Consider the following 13,446-nt stretch of genomic DNA (forward strand, 5'->3'; position numbering starts at 1 on the left):
TTGAGCAATTGCATGTGGGTCAAAAAATTACCTTTGGATTATTATCGGCCGTGACTCATTTTCGTTTTTCTGTTTTCTTAGCAAGTTTATGACGTGAGGATGTCCGTTAGACAGGAAGCCGTGCAGCAGTCGTGTCAGCGACGCCCTAATTGAGTCAAGGAGCTCAAATGTGGTTTGAGTCGCTGTTCATGGGAAGTACCTTTAAAAGATTTCCATTCATTTTAAAAACTTTTTTTTTTTGCACGACACAGCATAACTGCGGTTTTCGAGAAAAAATGGCGAACCCCCGCTATTCGTGAGGGATCGGGACCGAGCCATCAGTGTGATAAATTATCCTTTCCGCCGTGGAGAAGTTCTTAATGTTGTGGCCATGATATTAGCAAACAAAAGGGATCTTTGATTTACTTCCAAAAGAATATGCATGTGGATTTTCATCAATTCGATCCAGACAGTCACTTGGGACTTTGATCATATGACGCCATGAATATTTCGGGGGATCTCATTAAAGGGAATGACAAATCTTCCTTTTGATCGTCCCCAAAAGACTAGTGAGTCTTTCCGCATGGAAGCACACTGCTAACACCTTCTAAAGCTTACAGGGCGCGCGCAGGTGTTTGTCACGCTTTGCTTGCTCCGGACACTTGGCGCAGCAAATTGCTGAGACTGCTGAAAAAAAGGACAAGAACCGTCTCGAGTGGAAAGATTGCTTTTTATTTTCTCATCAGACCATGCAGCCGCAAGTAGGCAAAGAAAGTTTAAATAGTTAAGTAGCTTTAAAAAATAGTAGTGGACCCCCGCTATTCGCATTTCCGCACATGCAAACTCACCTGTTTGCGGGTAAAAAGAAAACCCACATCGAATACTTTCTTTTGTTAACACAAATTCAAGAGCGAATCATGTTTCTTTTCGGGTATGATGCTTGGCTTCTCACCAGCGCCACGCACGTCAGGTGACGTTGACACGCGCTTTGACGCGTTTGGCTTTCAGCAGCGACGTGCACGCGCACGCCTCCGTCAAACATTCAACAGCATGCCAAACGCAAGCACGACAATGCTCTGAAGCAGCTCCACTTTCCCCCTCTTTCTGTCTCCATCCTAATTTTCCTCCTCCGCCCTCGGCCTGCCCTCCAGCCCCTCAAGTCCGCCATGAATCCCGGCGGACGTCCAGCCCAGACCGGTGCGGAAAGGAAGAAAAGCTCCCTGTGGTACAGACGTTCACTGAGGGGCAGCAACGAGCACCACAGACACCGACACAGCAGCGACTCTCTGTCCAGAGCAGCCAAGGTAAGCAGGCTTGACTGAATGGAGCACCCCTTTAAATAAAACAAACCACCACGTTTAAGGCCAACTTGTTTTTAATTGAGTCTGTTTTGGGATGGAGCCTTACCTAAAAGTATTAAAACAAAAATGGATTTTAATTGTAAGCATGAACAATGTATGCGTTCATTATTTTGAAATCAAAAGCTATACTTAGCAAAAATACACTGCACACTTAAGCATATTTTCTACATAGTAAATTGTGCTCTGTGCTTGGGTCTACTTTTAAAATAAAATAAATGAATATTTTGACATCAGATTTATTTAAAAATCAATATTGACATGAAATCAGCTTATCGCTAAACCTTATCTTTCAGAATGGTCCTTTATTGAACAGTGGATTATCCCCGATTTACCGTTAAGTGTTCTCAACAAATTCCCAAGAACTGTGAATTTTTGGCCCAAAAGCTCATGATTTCTTTTAATCTTATTTGTTATGTAACATTGCAGCATGAGAAGCCGCCCCCACACACACACTCACTTAACTGTGAGCTTAATAGTGACTCTTATTATGATGCAATTTTATTGTACAGCTCATTGCAAAGTCTTAATTTTGGTTAAAAAAAAAAAAGTGTCAAGTATGCACATCATTAATGAATTTGCATTTTGTGTTTTGCAGCCTAAACATTTCCTGGTTGACTATTCTGATCCACAAAGGTAAAACATTACGGTAATCTAAAATAAATAAAATGTGTTGTGTACAAACTGCAACCTTGACTTTTTCTCTTGCACAGAATCACAAATGTCCTGGCAAAGAAAGAAAATGAAACATTTGGATTTGAAGTTCAGGTACAGCTAAGCATAGAACGGCTACCCCCACCCCCCCACCAGTTTAAGAACAGCTGCTCGAGCGTGCCCCAGTTTCTCTCAAAAGTGAGATTTTTTTCGTTGATATGCATTTTCCTGTTATTGCAGACGCACAACTTGCAGCTGAAGAGCAGCTCTGCAGTGGAAGTGTGCACGTTTGTGAGCAGGGTGGAGGACAACAGCGCTGCAGAGACTGCCGGCCTGACCGCAGGTAAACGAGCTCACTTCCTCCACGTTTGACCCCATTTCACCTTTCTGCTTCGCATACTTTTCGTGTCGATTGCGTACAACTGCACATCCGTTATGAAAACTGCATGCATCGGTTTTATCAGAGATAGTTAAAAACTTGTCAACCTTTAAATGGGCCGATTGACTGATTACAAATTTGACACCTGCGTCATCATATCGCTTGCCCTACATGTGTCTTCATCAATCTCTTCACAGGAGACGTCATCATCACCATCAACGGCGACAGCATCGAAGGATTCACTCATCAGCACGTTCTCGATCTGATAGGAGGATCGACTAACGATTTAAAGTACCAATCCACCCTTAAGTAACTGTGACCGGAAGGGGAAAACTTTTGTTAACGAGCATGCGTGGCCCATTGCAGGTTGGAGACAGTATGCAGCAGTGTGGTGAAGTGGATCGAGTTGGAGAAGAGGGTCAACCAGCTTCAGGTGAGCTTCTCTAAACCAGGACGATAGCAGGACATTTGTAACCGTGTGTTTTCTTCTGATGCGTAGCAATCGCTGAGTGAGAAACTGCTGGAGCTGCAAGCGCTTACATTACGGGAACAACGCATCATCGGAGGTGAGATGGGTTGGGCTCGGCTGTCAGACCACAGCGCTTCCTTTTTCACACGCACTGACATCTGTCATCTGTGTATGTGAGCAGTTGAAGCGTGAACTTGACATTTGCCGTTGACTATTTACAAATTCAGAAGATCAAGTCAATTCAAGGCACCACTGTATAGACATGGATAGCTAGCTAGCTAGCTAGCTAGCTAGCTAGCTAACTAGATAGCTAGCTAACTAGATAGCTAGATAGCTAGCTAGATAGCTAGCTAGATAGCTAGCTTCATAGATAGATCCTTCCTGTACTAAACTTTACACATACAGATACATTTCTGTCTTCCATCTGCAGGCACTTTGAAAGAAAGCAACCTCTCAACGGATTCCTCGGAAGCTCAGAACTCACCGGTGGACCATCGCAGCCTCCGCTTATCCAGTGACAGCAGCTACAGGGGACTGGTGACGGACGACAGCGACCAGGGGAGCGTGTTCGGGGACCTGAGCTCACCCAGCCCCTGCAGCGCGGCCAGCACCACCCAAGAAGAGCATTTCTTCTCACGAAGGTATTCCTCCAGTCATCTCCATCACACCATCGGCCGGTCCAGCAGCTCCAGCCTGGCAAGCAGCAGCGGCAGCAGTATCGGCTCGCAGTCGCCTACCTGGGATAAGGCAAGGATCTCCTCTTTGTTCGGTACCCTGCCCAGAAAGACCAAACGGACCAACGTTCGGAAAAACATCCTCAAGTTGATTCCTGGACTGCATCAGAGATCGGTCGAAGAAGAGGAGCCCTAAGAGGTCGTCCTTACGCAACACCACTATCGCACCTCAAAAACAGAGATCCGACTCAAGCGGTGAAAACAGGATTGCTCATTCTGTAGCACATCCATGCTGCGATTTTTAACACCGTACGACTGTTTCTACTCGTCTCTTGTTGTTTTGCTAAGCACATACCATGTTCACTGGATTGTAAAAGGTGGCACAAAAGCATTATGAAAAGTTTTGAGCATGCACTGACTGTATCTTCACAAGTTTACAAATGTTCCCTAATGTCATTTTCTACAGAATCCTACTTGCTTGAATAAAAGAAGAAATGTGTTTCTTGCTCTCATCACAACATGGCCGCTGTATGCTTGTCAACCGCAGACGTTGTGTTCACATAGCAACCGGAATTGTATTTAAAACCCAAAACAGACTCTCGCACGGCATCTATGCAGGATGTGGGTACGAGATGTTACCACTTCTGTTTTCATTTCTACATGGGAGTTGATATTCTGGGTGGGCTTTGATTTACACATTTGCAGTGGCAAGAACTTTTTTTGACTTACTTCAACATGGCACCAAAGTACTGCAATGGAGCTCATCAACTAACTTCAACAAAGGTGATTTACACCAAAATACCACAAGATGGTGCCAAAACGCAGCATGAAATCGAAAGAAATGAAAACTGCTTGGCAAAAATATCACAAGGCCTTTAGAGCTTGAGTACTAAATGAGTGATTTATTTCAAGTTAATAACAGTCCTTAAATGTTGTGACATCTGAACTACAATCTGAGTTCTATGGTAGAATGTTAATCGGTCACCCAAGAAAGATTAGGGATTGGGCACAGTCGCTGTATATTGTGAAGCTCGAGTCACAAAGAGGCTTTGTTGGACCCTACAACAAAACCTCTGTTCATTGGTGAGCCAACGCTCACAAACGATTACGTTGGGGAGAGGACTGCCAAGCTTGACCTTGTACTACCGACTTCAAGCGTGGCATGAAGAGACTAGTTCCCAAGAATTTGAAGGACAAGCCTCGACTTTGAATGTTCGTTCATCACTGCCATCAGACTGAAGGATGTTAACTTTATGAGCAAAGGCCTAAAAACGGTTCTAGAAGATGGAGATGCAGGAGAACCCAGTGTTTCCAAAGCCTGTGGATCCCCAAGCAGAGGTGGAGGAGGTTGTAATAGAGTCGGAGGTACTAGAGATCATTTGCGGATTCGCCCCAGAGACCAAGCGCCACAACTCGGAAACGGAGGACAGAGATGTGTGGACGGTGGAAGAAGGAGACGACTCGGTATTCTACAGTGATGAAGACCAAGCTGAGGAGCATGGAGGACCCAACAGATCTCCAGATCCAGGCAGGTGCAGATGAGTTTTTAACAACCATGGGGTGAGTGTTGCAGAAGATGGAAAATTTAGATCAATTTCCAATCAAATATCTGGCAAATTTAAAAATAAAATCCTCCCAAATGGTTTTTATTAAATTCCCACAAAGTGTGTGATTTATTTCCAGAAACCTTTACTTTGTGAAGTTTGCAGTGGAGTTGTGAAGTAGCACATGTTTTTACGATTTTTCCATTGCCAACGTCACCTGGTTTCCGGGTTGGGTCACGTGACACTTTCGAGGCGCGCACTTGACGTCAATTAGTCGGCGACAGACGGAGTGTCGGACAAAATGGCGGCTGTGGAAACGAATTGATTTAGCTGATAGATTCGTGATTAGACTAGTGGAGACACGCATGAAAATTCGCGGACTTTTCTCCAGAAGCGGCGAGAGTGGACCGTCATTCTTCAAAGAGGAGTGAGGAGGCTCAAGTCGAAGAGCCATGTGAGGAAATCCGAGCCGAAGAATTCGAGGGAGATACCGAGACTCATGCTACGGATGTGACGGACTCGCCCGATCTTCGCGGCGCTTTGAAAGACGAACGAAAAAGTCCCGAGCAGAGCGAATTCTCAGAAGGTAAGCACGCAGGCTTCATTTAAGCTTTATTTAACCGGGTAGGTCAGGTGAGAACCATTTTTCATTTACAGTGACGACCTACTCAAGATAAGAGCAAAACAATAAAACCAACAAACCGTCCAAAAAATCGTGAACACAATCCGCAATAAATACAGCGATTAATGTTGAAAGTGATTAAAAGCAAGTCTATTTAAGTGAAAAGTGTTCTGCCGAATGTGTTACGTTCAAAGAAAACATTAGACCTTTGTGAGCAACGTGTGTGTGTGTCTCAAATGATACCTAAATATTTAACTTAAACTATCTTAATGCCATTTAAAGAGGACATAATAAACAGTAGTACAGGGCCTAATATGGATCCCTGAGGAACACCTTTGAGTAAGGAAAAGGATCTAAGAGATGACCCTTGACCCCCACAACAAACGACTAATCCAATAACTTCTGGAGCAGGCCAGGCAGCTCTAAGAGAGTCCTAGTGGAAACTAACTTTCCAAAAATAGTCATGTTCTACTGCTCCTGTCGTTCTACCGCCTCTTTGCTTTCATATAAGAGGACCGACCAGTTGAGCAGAAGCAGTCAGCTCAGGACAAGAGCTTCTCTAAGCAGCCGAGCTCGAGCTCCGATTCGGAGGACCCCGAAGTCCGCCATCGCTCCGTGTTCTCAGGAGACCCGATCCCTGCTTACGCCACTCTTCCTCTCCCCAAGAAGTCTTCGGACAACCTGGCATGCCAGGAATCCTTCAACCACCTCGCTGCCTCCAAATACAGCTCCTTATCCTACCGCAAGATCCGGCGAGGAAATACTCGCAAGAAAATTGAGGAGTTTGAGTACATCATGATGAATTTGTAGTGGAGGCAATATCTGTTTTCACATCTAACTTCTAAAATCCAGGCTAATTGATAACGTGATTTGTTTTTAACTTTAATAGCATTCTTTGATAATCAGCAGTTGAATCTAAATTGGTTTCAACAAAAATGTTTGTTCACCGAAAAGGTGAGGAAAATAAACTTATTGTAAAAAGAAAGTAACTTTGACCCTAATATTTTGCTTTTGTGAGAAACAATGCAAAAACAAGACTAAATCTGTTTTAATGACAAAATGGTGTGACAATTGATCGTTTATTTTTTGTTCAGAATTTCAAGACATTCTTGAAAGCTTGACAAGGCTTGATGGTTTTTTTTTTTTTAAAACCTTGACCATTCCTGTTTTTTTGTGTTTACAATTATTATTTTAATTAATTTGGGCATTATTCAAATTTCAGGAAACTGATTTTTTTTTTTTTACTTAAGCAGCTGGCCGAAATGCTGGAAAGTTGAGTTTGTGGGGGATTTGCCCCACCGTGTGGCTACTTTCCCAGCAAGCACAAAAAACAGGAATGGTAAGGGGCTTTTAATCACCAACAGACTGGTTGTGAAGGTTTTATGGTATGTACCATACTTATTCTACACTGTAGGATGGTGCAAATGTGAAATAAACACACGACTGCTATTTAATCTGGATTTCTGGTCATTTTATTTGCACATTTTTTCCCAAAACAAGCCACAACAAAAACTAATTTTGCCTCAGATTCTTATCGTTTCAGGCAAACAGCGCTCTCTTGTGTCAAAAGCACAACTGTACAAGGAGAGCGTTCCAAGCACCCGATTGATGCAGCGTTTAAAACCACAGAAGAGCTCAAGTAAACCCCCTTTAAAAAAAGTAACATCTCAGTTCTTACCCGTTTTAGACAAATTCAATTAAAAAAGTTTTCAGTTACCATGATGTAGTCTGAGACATTCACAGGATACAAACCAGGCACAAAAGTTGTTTGCTACATTTTGTGTAGAGCTTTAAAAACTCAAACTCAACCACATGGGTTTAAATTTCAAGAACCCGTAGAGGCAACGGAGTGGTAAGAAAAAGACGGCAGTCTGTAGAAAAAGGTCATGACACCATTGCACATTTTCACTGTCCCTGCGTTACATTAAAAAAAAAAAAAAATTAAGCATTTATTCCCTATCTTGTATATCCATTTTGAGGATATTTTCACTCAGAGTAGTAGTTTGTGAACTGCCATTGCTGGAAGAGGTTGTTGGCGTTGCAGGGGGCGAGGTGAAGGACGGCCTCTTTTGCTGCTGCTTCCAGACACATTTGCTTGGAGCCCATCTCGACCATCAAGTGCTCGGGCTGAACAAAGACGACAGAGCAATCAGGATGTGACGCGATATTGCTGTTGACAGGTAACTTTTGACCCTCCCCCCCAAAAAACACACCCTCTTTTTTTATTATTATTTCAACATGACATGTAAACAAACCCTCATTGACAAACCGATTTTACGACTCAATTGTCAAGTCTCCTCTTGTATAAGCAGTTGACAAATGTGAGAGGGATTAAGTGGCAAACATCCAGTCTGGCTGGAAATTCAGGTCCCTAAGTATTAAACCTAAGTATGGTGTAGCCTCGAGTTGCGGGCCAAAAACGTAACTTACCAGTTTGGACTGGGAGGATTTGTGTAGCCAGCGTTGCGGTTTGTGGCTCTTGCTGCTGCTGCTGCTGCTGCTGCTGCCGCCGCATGGCTGTAAAGTCAACGAGCTTTGTTTGGCGCCGGGCTCCAAGCACACATCCTGCTGGCGGACCTGCTTCAGCCACGTGTAGTTGAAGTGCTGCCTCTGCAAAGACAAAGGTAGTTTGTGAAAAAGCAAGCAAATTTCTCATTCTTTGTGATGAGAGCCAAATTTTTGAGCGAAACAAAAAGTTCACATCTATGCTTGAGTTGAACCTTTTGTTAAATTATTGTCAAGGTTCAGCTCATTTTAACAATCCCCATTAGCAAATGTTTACATTTGGAGCCTCCGCCCATTTGCTCAAGTCGCCTTTGTTCTCCAAGTAACCGATTTCCCGCATAGCCTAGCTTAAATTAAAGCTACCTGACTGCTGAGATGACACGTGTCAAAGACGAGAACGCCATTCTGGATGGAAAGACAACTCCTCAATCCTCGATTGAAGACCTGCGCACAACGGGAGAAACCTTGAAAATCAGAATTTAACTCCAAGCGGGTCACCGCTCGACATACCAGACCCGCGGCTTTGACTAAAGGAGCTTCTAACTCGGGATAGACGTTGTCCAGGTACCACTTGAAGCTCTTGCATTTGAGCTTGTTTCTCTGCTGGATCTGCTCGGTCAGGTTGCCGATGTCCATGAGAGGTTTGTCCAGCAGGTGCAGGTTGCCGTGGCCGTAGAATAGCTCCTTGTACTCGTCCATCCACACTTCGGCCACCCGGGCCAAGTTGCGCTCCACCGTCCTGCGCCGGTCAAAGGGGAACTGATACGGGTTCTGCTCTCGGAAAATGTGGCCCACCCGTGAACAGGGGATAATCTCGATTTGGCCCCCGCACATCCAGACCTGTCAGAAGGAACACGATGAGGCGGCCGATAGCTTTGGGCCCAGACTTTTTCGGAACTACCTTGAAAGAAAGCTCCATGTTCTCCCCTCCCCACACCTCCAGGCCGGGATCATAGGCGCCCAGTTCATAGAAGTATTTCTTATCGATGGAGAAAAGCCCTCCGGCCATTACGGGGCATCTGTGAGGAGGGAAATCGAAGCGTGAGCGACAGCCAAGAAGGGGGAAAAAAATGCGAGCGGGTGTTTTGGGTACCTGATGGGATCGGCCGGCGTCATGTTGTTCTTCTTGACGTACTCTTCTGATAGGGCGTTCCAGCCAAACACGAGAGGCCAGTGGAAAATTCCTCTCTGGAAGTTGTCAACCAGCTTATAACTAAGGGTAAGAAAGAAACTTGTTTGGAATTGGTGCTAGAGAACCCAAATGGACTTCATTTTCCTCTGACGGGGGTCACCTTAAGTCCTGGTCGCTGATGACTTCGATGACGGGACAGGGTACCTTGGTGCGGTCAGTGTGGATGCGCTCCAGCAGAGGCTCCAGCCAGCCCACGTTACATTCCACGTGCGAGTCCAGGAAAGTCAGAACGTCACCTGAGAGCAGAACAAATTTCCGCTTTGAAAAGAGTGTGAATTATTTTAGGATTCAAATCAGTAATTTTAGCCTCATATAAAAATGGTTAGCATAATAAATGGCCAAGTCATTTTTAACCTACTGTTGACCGTTAAACAGTTAAAAAAATGTTTTTCAATTTTTTTCCAATTGTCAAAAATGCACAGTAACTAAAATTGGCAAAAACAATTATTAACTAAATAAAATAACCAATCAAATAATTTCAAATCAAAACCAGAGCGTACCTTTAGCAACAGCCGCTCCAGCCATCCGGGCCCTGATGAGGCCTTGACGCTCCTTCAGGTGAATGACCCGGACCTTGGGGAACTTTTCCATGTACTTGTCAAGGTTATCCTTGAGGTAGGCTGAAAATCAAATCAAATACTCTGACGGATGACACACAAAAGTAACATTTGAAATCACTGAAGTAACTCAGTTACGTTCGTTAGCAAGTCATCAGTTTTTAAGGTCACGCCAAACTTACGTTTTTTGCTGAAGTCATCCACGAGGATGATCTCCTTGAGGAGATGCGGCGGCGACCGATTGAGGACGCTGTGAACGGAGCGTAGCAGGGTGGACCACACTTCGTCCACAAAGCAGAAGATCACGCTGGTGGACGGCAGGTCGTCGTGGATCATGTTGCGGGTGCAGCTGTTGGAAAAGGAGTTTTTGTTAAGACCGTGTGGAGTGTGTGGGTGGGTTGTGTGTGTCTCTCACATCTCAGGCCTGGTGTCAGGAAGAGCACGGTCCAATGGGATCAGCTCGCTTAGGTAGACATTGAAGTGGCCCTCGTGCCACCTCTTCTTCGCTCTCGAGTCCATTTCGCTGGGGACAGTCCCCGCCAGGCCGTACTGGCCAACGGCTTTGGGATCTCTGGGGGCCGCAGTCAGGTCGATAGACAGAACCTGGTGGACACTTGCCTTAACGGAGTGGGTGTCTCTCACTTGGACCACTTTGAGGTTATTATCTAATATCTCTCCATTTTGTTTGTCCCCCTTCACTGAAGAAGTGTTGCGTGGTCCTTGAACAGGAAGTTCTTCAATTTGTTTCTTCTTCTTCCCAGGTAGTGTTTTAGCATCCTGGTGCCGATTGGACGCTTGAAGTCTTATATTTGGAGTTGCCTTCACAGGTTCGAGCACCTCCTCCGCTTTAAGTGCAATAGAGTCATTTTTTGGTGCAGCAATCAAAGACAAACCTACAGGCTGTTTAACAACTGCATTTGGTTTAACCTGACTGGCATCATCTTGAACAACTGCATTTGGTTTAAGCTGACTGGCATCATCTTGAACTGCATTTGGTTTAATCTGACTGGCATCATCTTGAACAACTGCATTTGGTTTAACCTGGCTGGCATCATCTTGAACAACTGCATTTGGTTTAACCTGACTGGCATCATCTTGAACTTGCTCCTTTTTCCGACGTCTGGAAAGTTTGACCGGTTGGGAATTCCTTCTGTCCGACTTTTCGTCCTCCCCATTCACGTGTGGCTGCCCTAACCCCCCCTGGGTGACTTTGTCCTGGTGCCTGGCCAACCCCTGCTCGAGGATCACTTTCTCCCTCATTAGACGACTGTTGGCGTCACCGTCGGACATGCGGAGGACTGCCATGTCCAACAGCAGCCAAATGACAGAAGCCACAAACACAAACCCAAGGACCCTCCTGCTGCTCCGCAGGTACCTCCAAATCGGTATCATCATGGGGAATAAAATGTCCAAGATGTCAAAGTATCACATCGAGTGGGCGGCAACTGTCTTCTCGGTTCAAGTTTCTTTTCAACAAAGCTGTTAGCTGCCTGCGTGGCATGCTACAAAACACTCATGGGACGTCAGGACAGTGTTAGTCGAGTATCACAACAACGTCACGGGAACAACTTATTCCACATCAGCGTGTCCCGACTTCCGATCGTCGCAACAAATCCAAAATTTCATTGCCCCCCCAACTCAAATTGTATGCGTCGTCATGCATGCGCTTCCACGCGTAGTTCACGTCCAGCGCAACTCTGATTGGGCAAAAAAAGCCCCGAGATAACGTCAAGGTAGCGAGCGACTAAAACAGGAAACCAAGCCTTTGAATTTCAAAATAAAACTCTGGAATGATCCACGCTCACGCGACATCAAACTGGCTGGAAAAGGGCGACGGCTTTCAAACCAAAGTGAAGTTTCTTACGTGTTGTCAGACCTTGAACTTTTACTAACCTCCAGTCGATGAGTTACATATGACGATGTATGCTTTAAATTGGCAAGACAAATGTACGCAAAGACATGGTGCATACGGTTCACCAAAAAGTCTGGTCAAACCTGTCGCGAATTCCGTACTCCGTGATGGCTTTAAAATGCGGCCTTACTTGTTAAGAAACTAATTATCTCGTTCGGGTAAACATGGCGAAGGATTGTTTCTGTCAAACTAGTCGTGCAGAACGGCAAAGTCAAAAGAGTGCAAACGCTACGCGAGAATCTGTCTGTCTGACTGTCTGTCCTAATCAAACCCATTTATACTAATCTATTATTTACATTCGTATCAAATCTATTGTACCTAATCAATCTTATTCAATCTGATGTATCCTATTCCTGTCATAGAATCTATTCCATTTTAACTAGGGGTGTAACGATTCATCGATACACATCGATTAATCGATATAATGCTCTACGATTTATTGGCATCGATGCTAAACGTAAACATCGATTTATATCGCCGTGTTTGACCTCGGACATTAGACGCGACTTTATTTTGAAATCCAGTTCATTGTTGCTTGCTTCCTCTTTCCGGGAGCAGTACGCGGCGTGCTGTGTTGTGAGCAGAGCAGGCACGTGAAAGGTGAGCCGACAACTACGCGGCTCCTGGGCTGGTGCTATGGCTAGTGTCCAAGAAGACGAGGAAATTCATTTGTTTGGAAGCACTTTGGATTCCAAAGAAAAGATGGCTCAACGGACAATTAAAATTATTGTAAATAAATAGTTCAGTAATGCACTTTAAAGTTAATGGTATTACAAAAAAAGAAAGAATATTCATTTTTCTTTACTTATATGAGAAAAAATATAGGAATTCGATAAAGTTCAGTGTTAAAATAAGCACTTTGTATACTACAATACTCATTTAGGACAAATTTCCTAAATAAAGAGTTTGCAGTACCTTGTTGATTTTGCGTATGAATTGTTATAAATCAGGATATTGTTCTATATTTTTTATTTAAAAAAAAAAAAATAAAAATAAAAATATCGATCGTGGAGCACTATATCGTGATGTATCGTGAATGAATCACAGCAGGCTTTAAGATATCGGCAATAATCGTATCGTGATCCTTTGTATCGATATGATATCGTATCGTGACAAAACCCGCGATTTACACCCCTAATTTTAACCTGTCATTTTATATCTAATTTATATCTAATTTAATTTTTCAACGTCTGTCTGTCTGTCTTGGTAAAATAGTAGGGGTGTAAATCGCGGGTTTTGTCACGATACGATATATCGATACAAAGAACACGATACGATATTTGCCGATATCTTAAAGCCTGCTGTGATTCATTCACGATACATCACGATATAGTGCTCTACGATCGATATAGAACAATATCCTGATTTATAACAATTCATACGCAAAATCAACAAGGTACTGCAAACTCTTTATTTAGGAAATTACAAGAGTATTGTAGTATACAAAGTGCTTATTTTAACACTGAACTTTATCAAATTCCTATATTTTTTCTCATACAAGTCAGTAAAGAAAAATGAATATACTTTCTTTTTTTGTAATACCATTAACTTTAAAGTGCATTACTGAACTATTTAATTACAAAACAAAAATAAGTTCTTTA

The 13,446-nt window shown here is 43.7% G+C and overlaps 3 protein-coding genes across 7 annotated transcripts; 2 read left to right on the plus strand and 1 right to left on the minus strand.

Annotated features, from left to right (window-relative positions):
* The first annotated feature begins 326 nt into the window (after positions 1–326).
* Positions 327–4,031, plus strand: LOC119114999 (cytohesin 1 interacting protein). Its single transcript, XM_037239099.1, has 9 exons — positions 327–763; positions 1,131–1,283; positions 1,936–1,973; positions 2,051–2,105; positions 2,232–2,334; positions 2,568–2,661; positions 2,737–2,803; positions 2,870–2,936; positions 3,270–4,031. Exons 2-9 carry the CDS (start codon positions 1,146–1,148, stop codon positions 3,707–3,709), a joined length of 1,002 nt encoding a protein of 333 aa, XP_037094994.1. The 5' UTR covers positions 327–763; positions 1,131–1,145; the 3' UTR covers positions 3,710–4,031.
* Positions 4,032–4,600: 569 nt separating this feature from the next.
* LOC119115003 (ermin-like) lies at positions 4,601–6,606 on the plus strand. Its single transcript, XM_037239105.1, has 3 exons — positions 4,601–5,041; positions 5,449–5,643; positions 6,191–6,606. The coding sequence occupies exons 1-3, from the start codon at positions 4,798–4,800 to the stop codon at positions 6,487–6,489; spliced, it is 738 nt and encodes a 245-aa protein (XP_037095000.1). The 5' UTR covers positions 4,601–4,797; the 3' UTR covers positions 6,490–6,606.
* Positions 6,607–7,128: 522 nt separating this feature from the next.
* Positions 7,129–11,652, minus strand: LOC119114980 (polypeptide N-acetylgalactosaminyltransferase 5). 5 transcript variants are annotated; one of them, XM_037239051.1, is made up of 11 exons: positions 11,014–11,652; positions 10,349–10,974; positions 10,116–10,282; positions 9,877–9,996; positions 9,477–9,612; positions 9,278–9,397; positions 9,086–9,203; positions 8,695–9,024; positions 8,548–8,628; positions 8,110–8,289; positions 7,129–7,806 (listed from the first exon to the last, which is right to left on the minus strand). In XM_037239051.1, the coding sequence occupies exons 1-11, from the start codon at positions 11,326–11,328 to the stop codon at positions 7,666–7,668; spliced, it is 2,334 nt and encodes a 777-aa protein (XP_037094946.1). In that variant the 5' UTR covers positions 11,329–11,652; the 3' UTR covers positions 7,129–7,665. The 5 variants fall into 5 exon arrangements, with proteins under 5 accessions (XP_037094946.1, XP_037094949.1, XP_037094948.1 ...); XM_037239054.1 differs by having other exon boundaries at positions 10,349–10,899; positions 11,014–11,651; XM_037239053.1 differs by having other exon boundaries at positions 10,349–10,860; positions 10,975–11,651.
* Positions 11,653–13,446: the final 1,794 nt, after the last annotated feature.

The sequence above is a fragment of the Syngnathus acus genome, chromosome 21 (assembly GCF_901709675.1).
Source record: "Syngnathus acus chromosome 21, fSynAcu1.2, whole genome shotgun sequence".
NCBI classification, from domain to species: Eukaryota; Metazoa; Chordata; class Actinopteri; order Syngnathiformes; family Syngnathidae; genus Syngnathus; species Syngnathus acus.

Bases quoted from the DNA above. Each gene is read 5' to 3' on its own strand.
- LOC119114999 (XM_037239099.1), top strand. From the start codon at position 1,146: ATGAATCCCGGCGGACGTCCAGCCCAGACCGGTGCGGAAAGGAAGAAA. The intron at 1,974-2,050 runs GTAAAACATTAC...TCTCTTGCACAG, and splicing joins GACTATTCTGATCCACAAAG to AATCACAAATGTCCTGGCAA. The intron at 2,937-3,269 runs GTGAGATGGGTT...TTCCATCTGCAG, and splicing joins GGAACAACGCATCATCGGAG to GCACTTTGAAAGAAAGCAAC.
- LOC119114980 (XM_037239051.1), bottom strand. From the start codon at position 11,328: ATGATGATACCGATTTGGAGGTACCTGCGGAGCAGCAGGAGGGTCCTT. The intron at 9,613-9,876 runs GTACGCTCTGGT...TTCTGCTCTCAG, and splicing joins TGGAGCGGCTGTTGCTAAAG to GTGACGTTCTGACTTTCCTG. The intron at 7,807-8,109 runs GTAAGTTACGTT...GTCTTTGTTCAG, and splicing joins AATCCTCCCAGTCCAAACTG to CCCGAGCACTTGATGGTCGA.
- LOC119115003 (XM_037239105.1), top strand. From the start codon at position 4,798: ATGGAGATGCAGGAGAACCCAGTGTTTCCAAAGCCTGTGGATCCCCAA. The intron at 5,042-5,448 runs GCAGGTGCAGAT...ACTTTTCTCCAG, and splicing joins CAACAGATCTCCAGATCCAG to AAGCGGCGAGAGTGGACCGT. The intron at 5,644-6,190 runs GTAAGCACGCAG...CTTTCATATAAG, and splicing joins GCAGAGCGAATTCTCAGAAG to AGGACCGACCAGTTGAGCAG.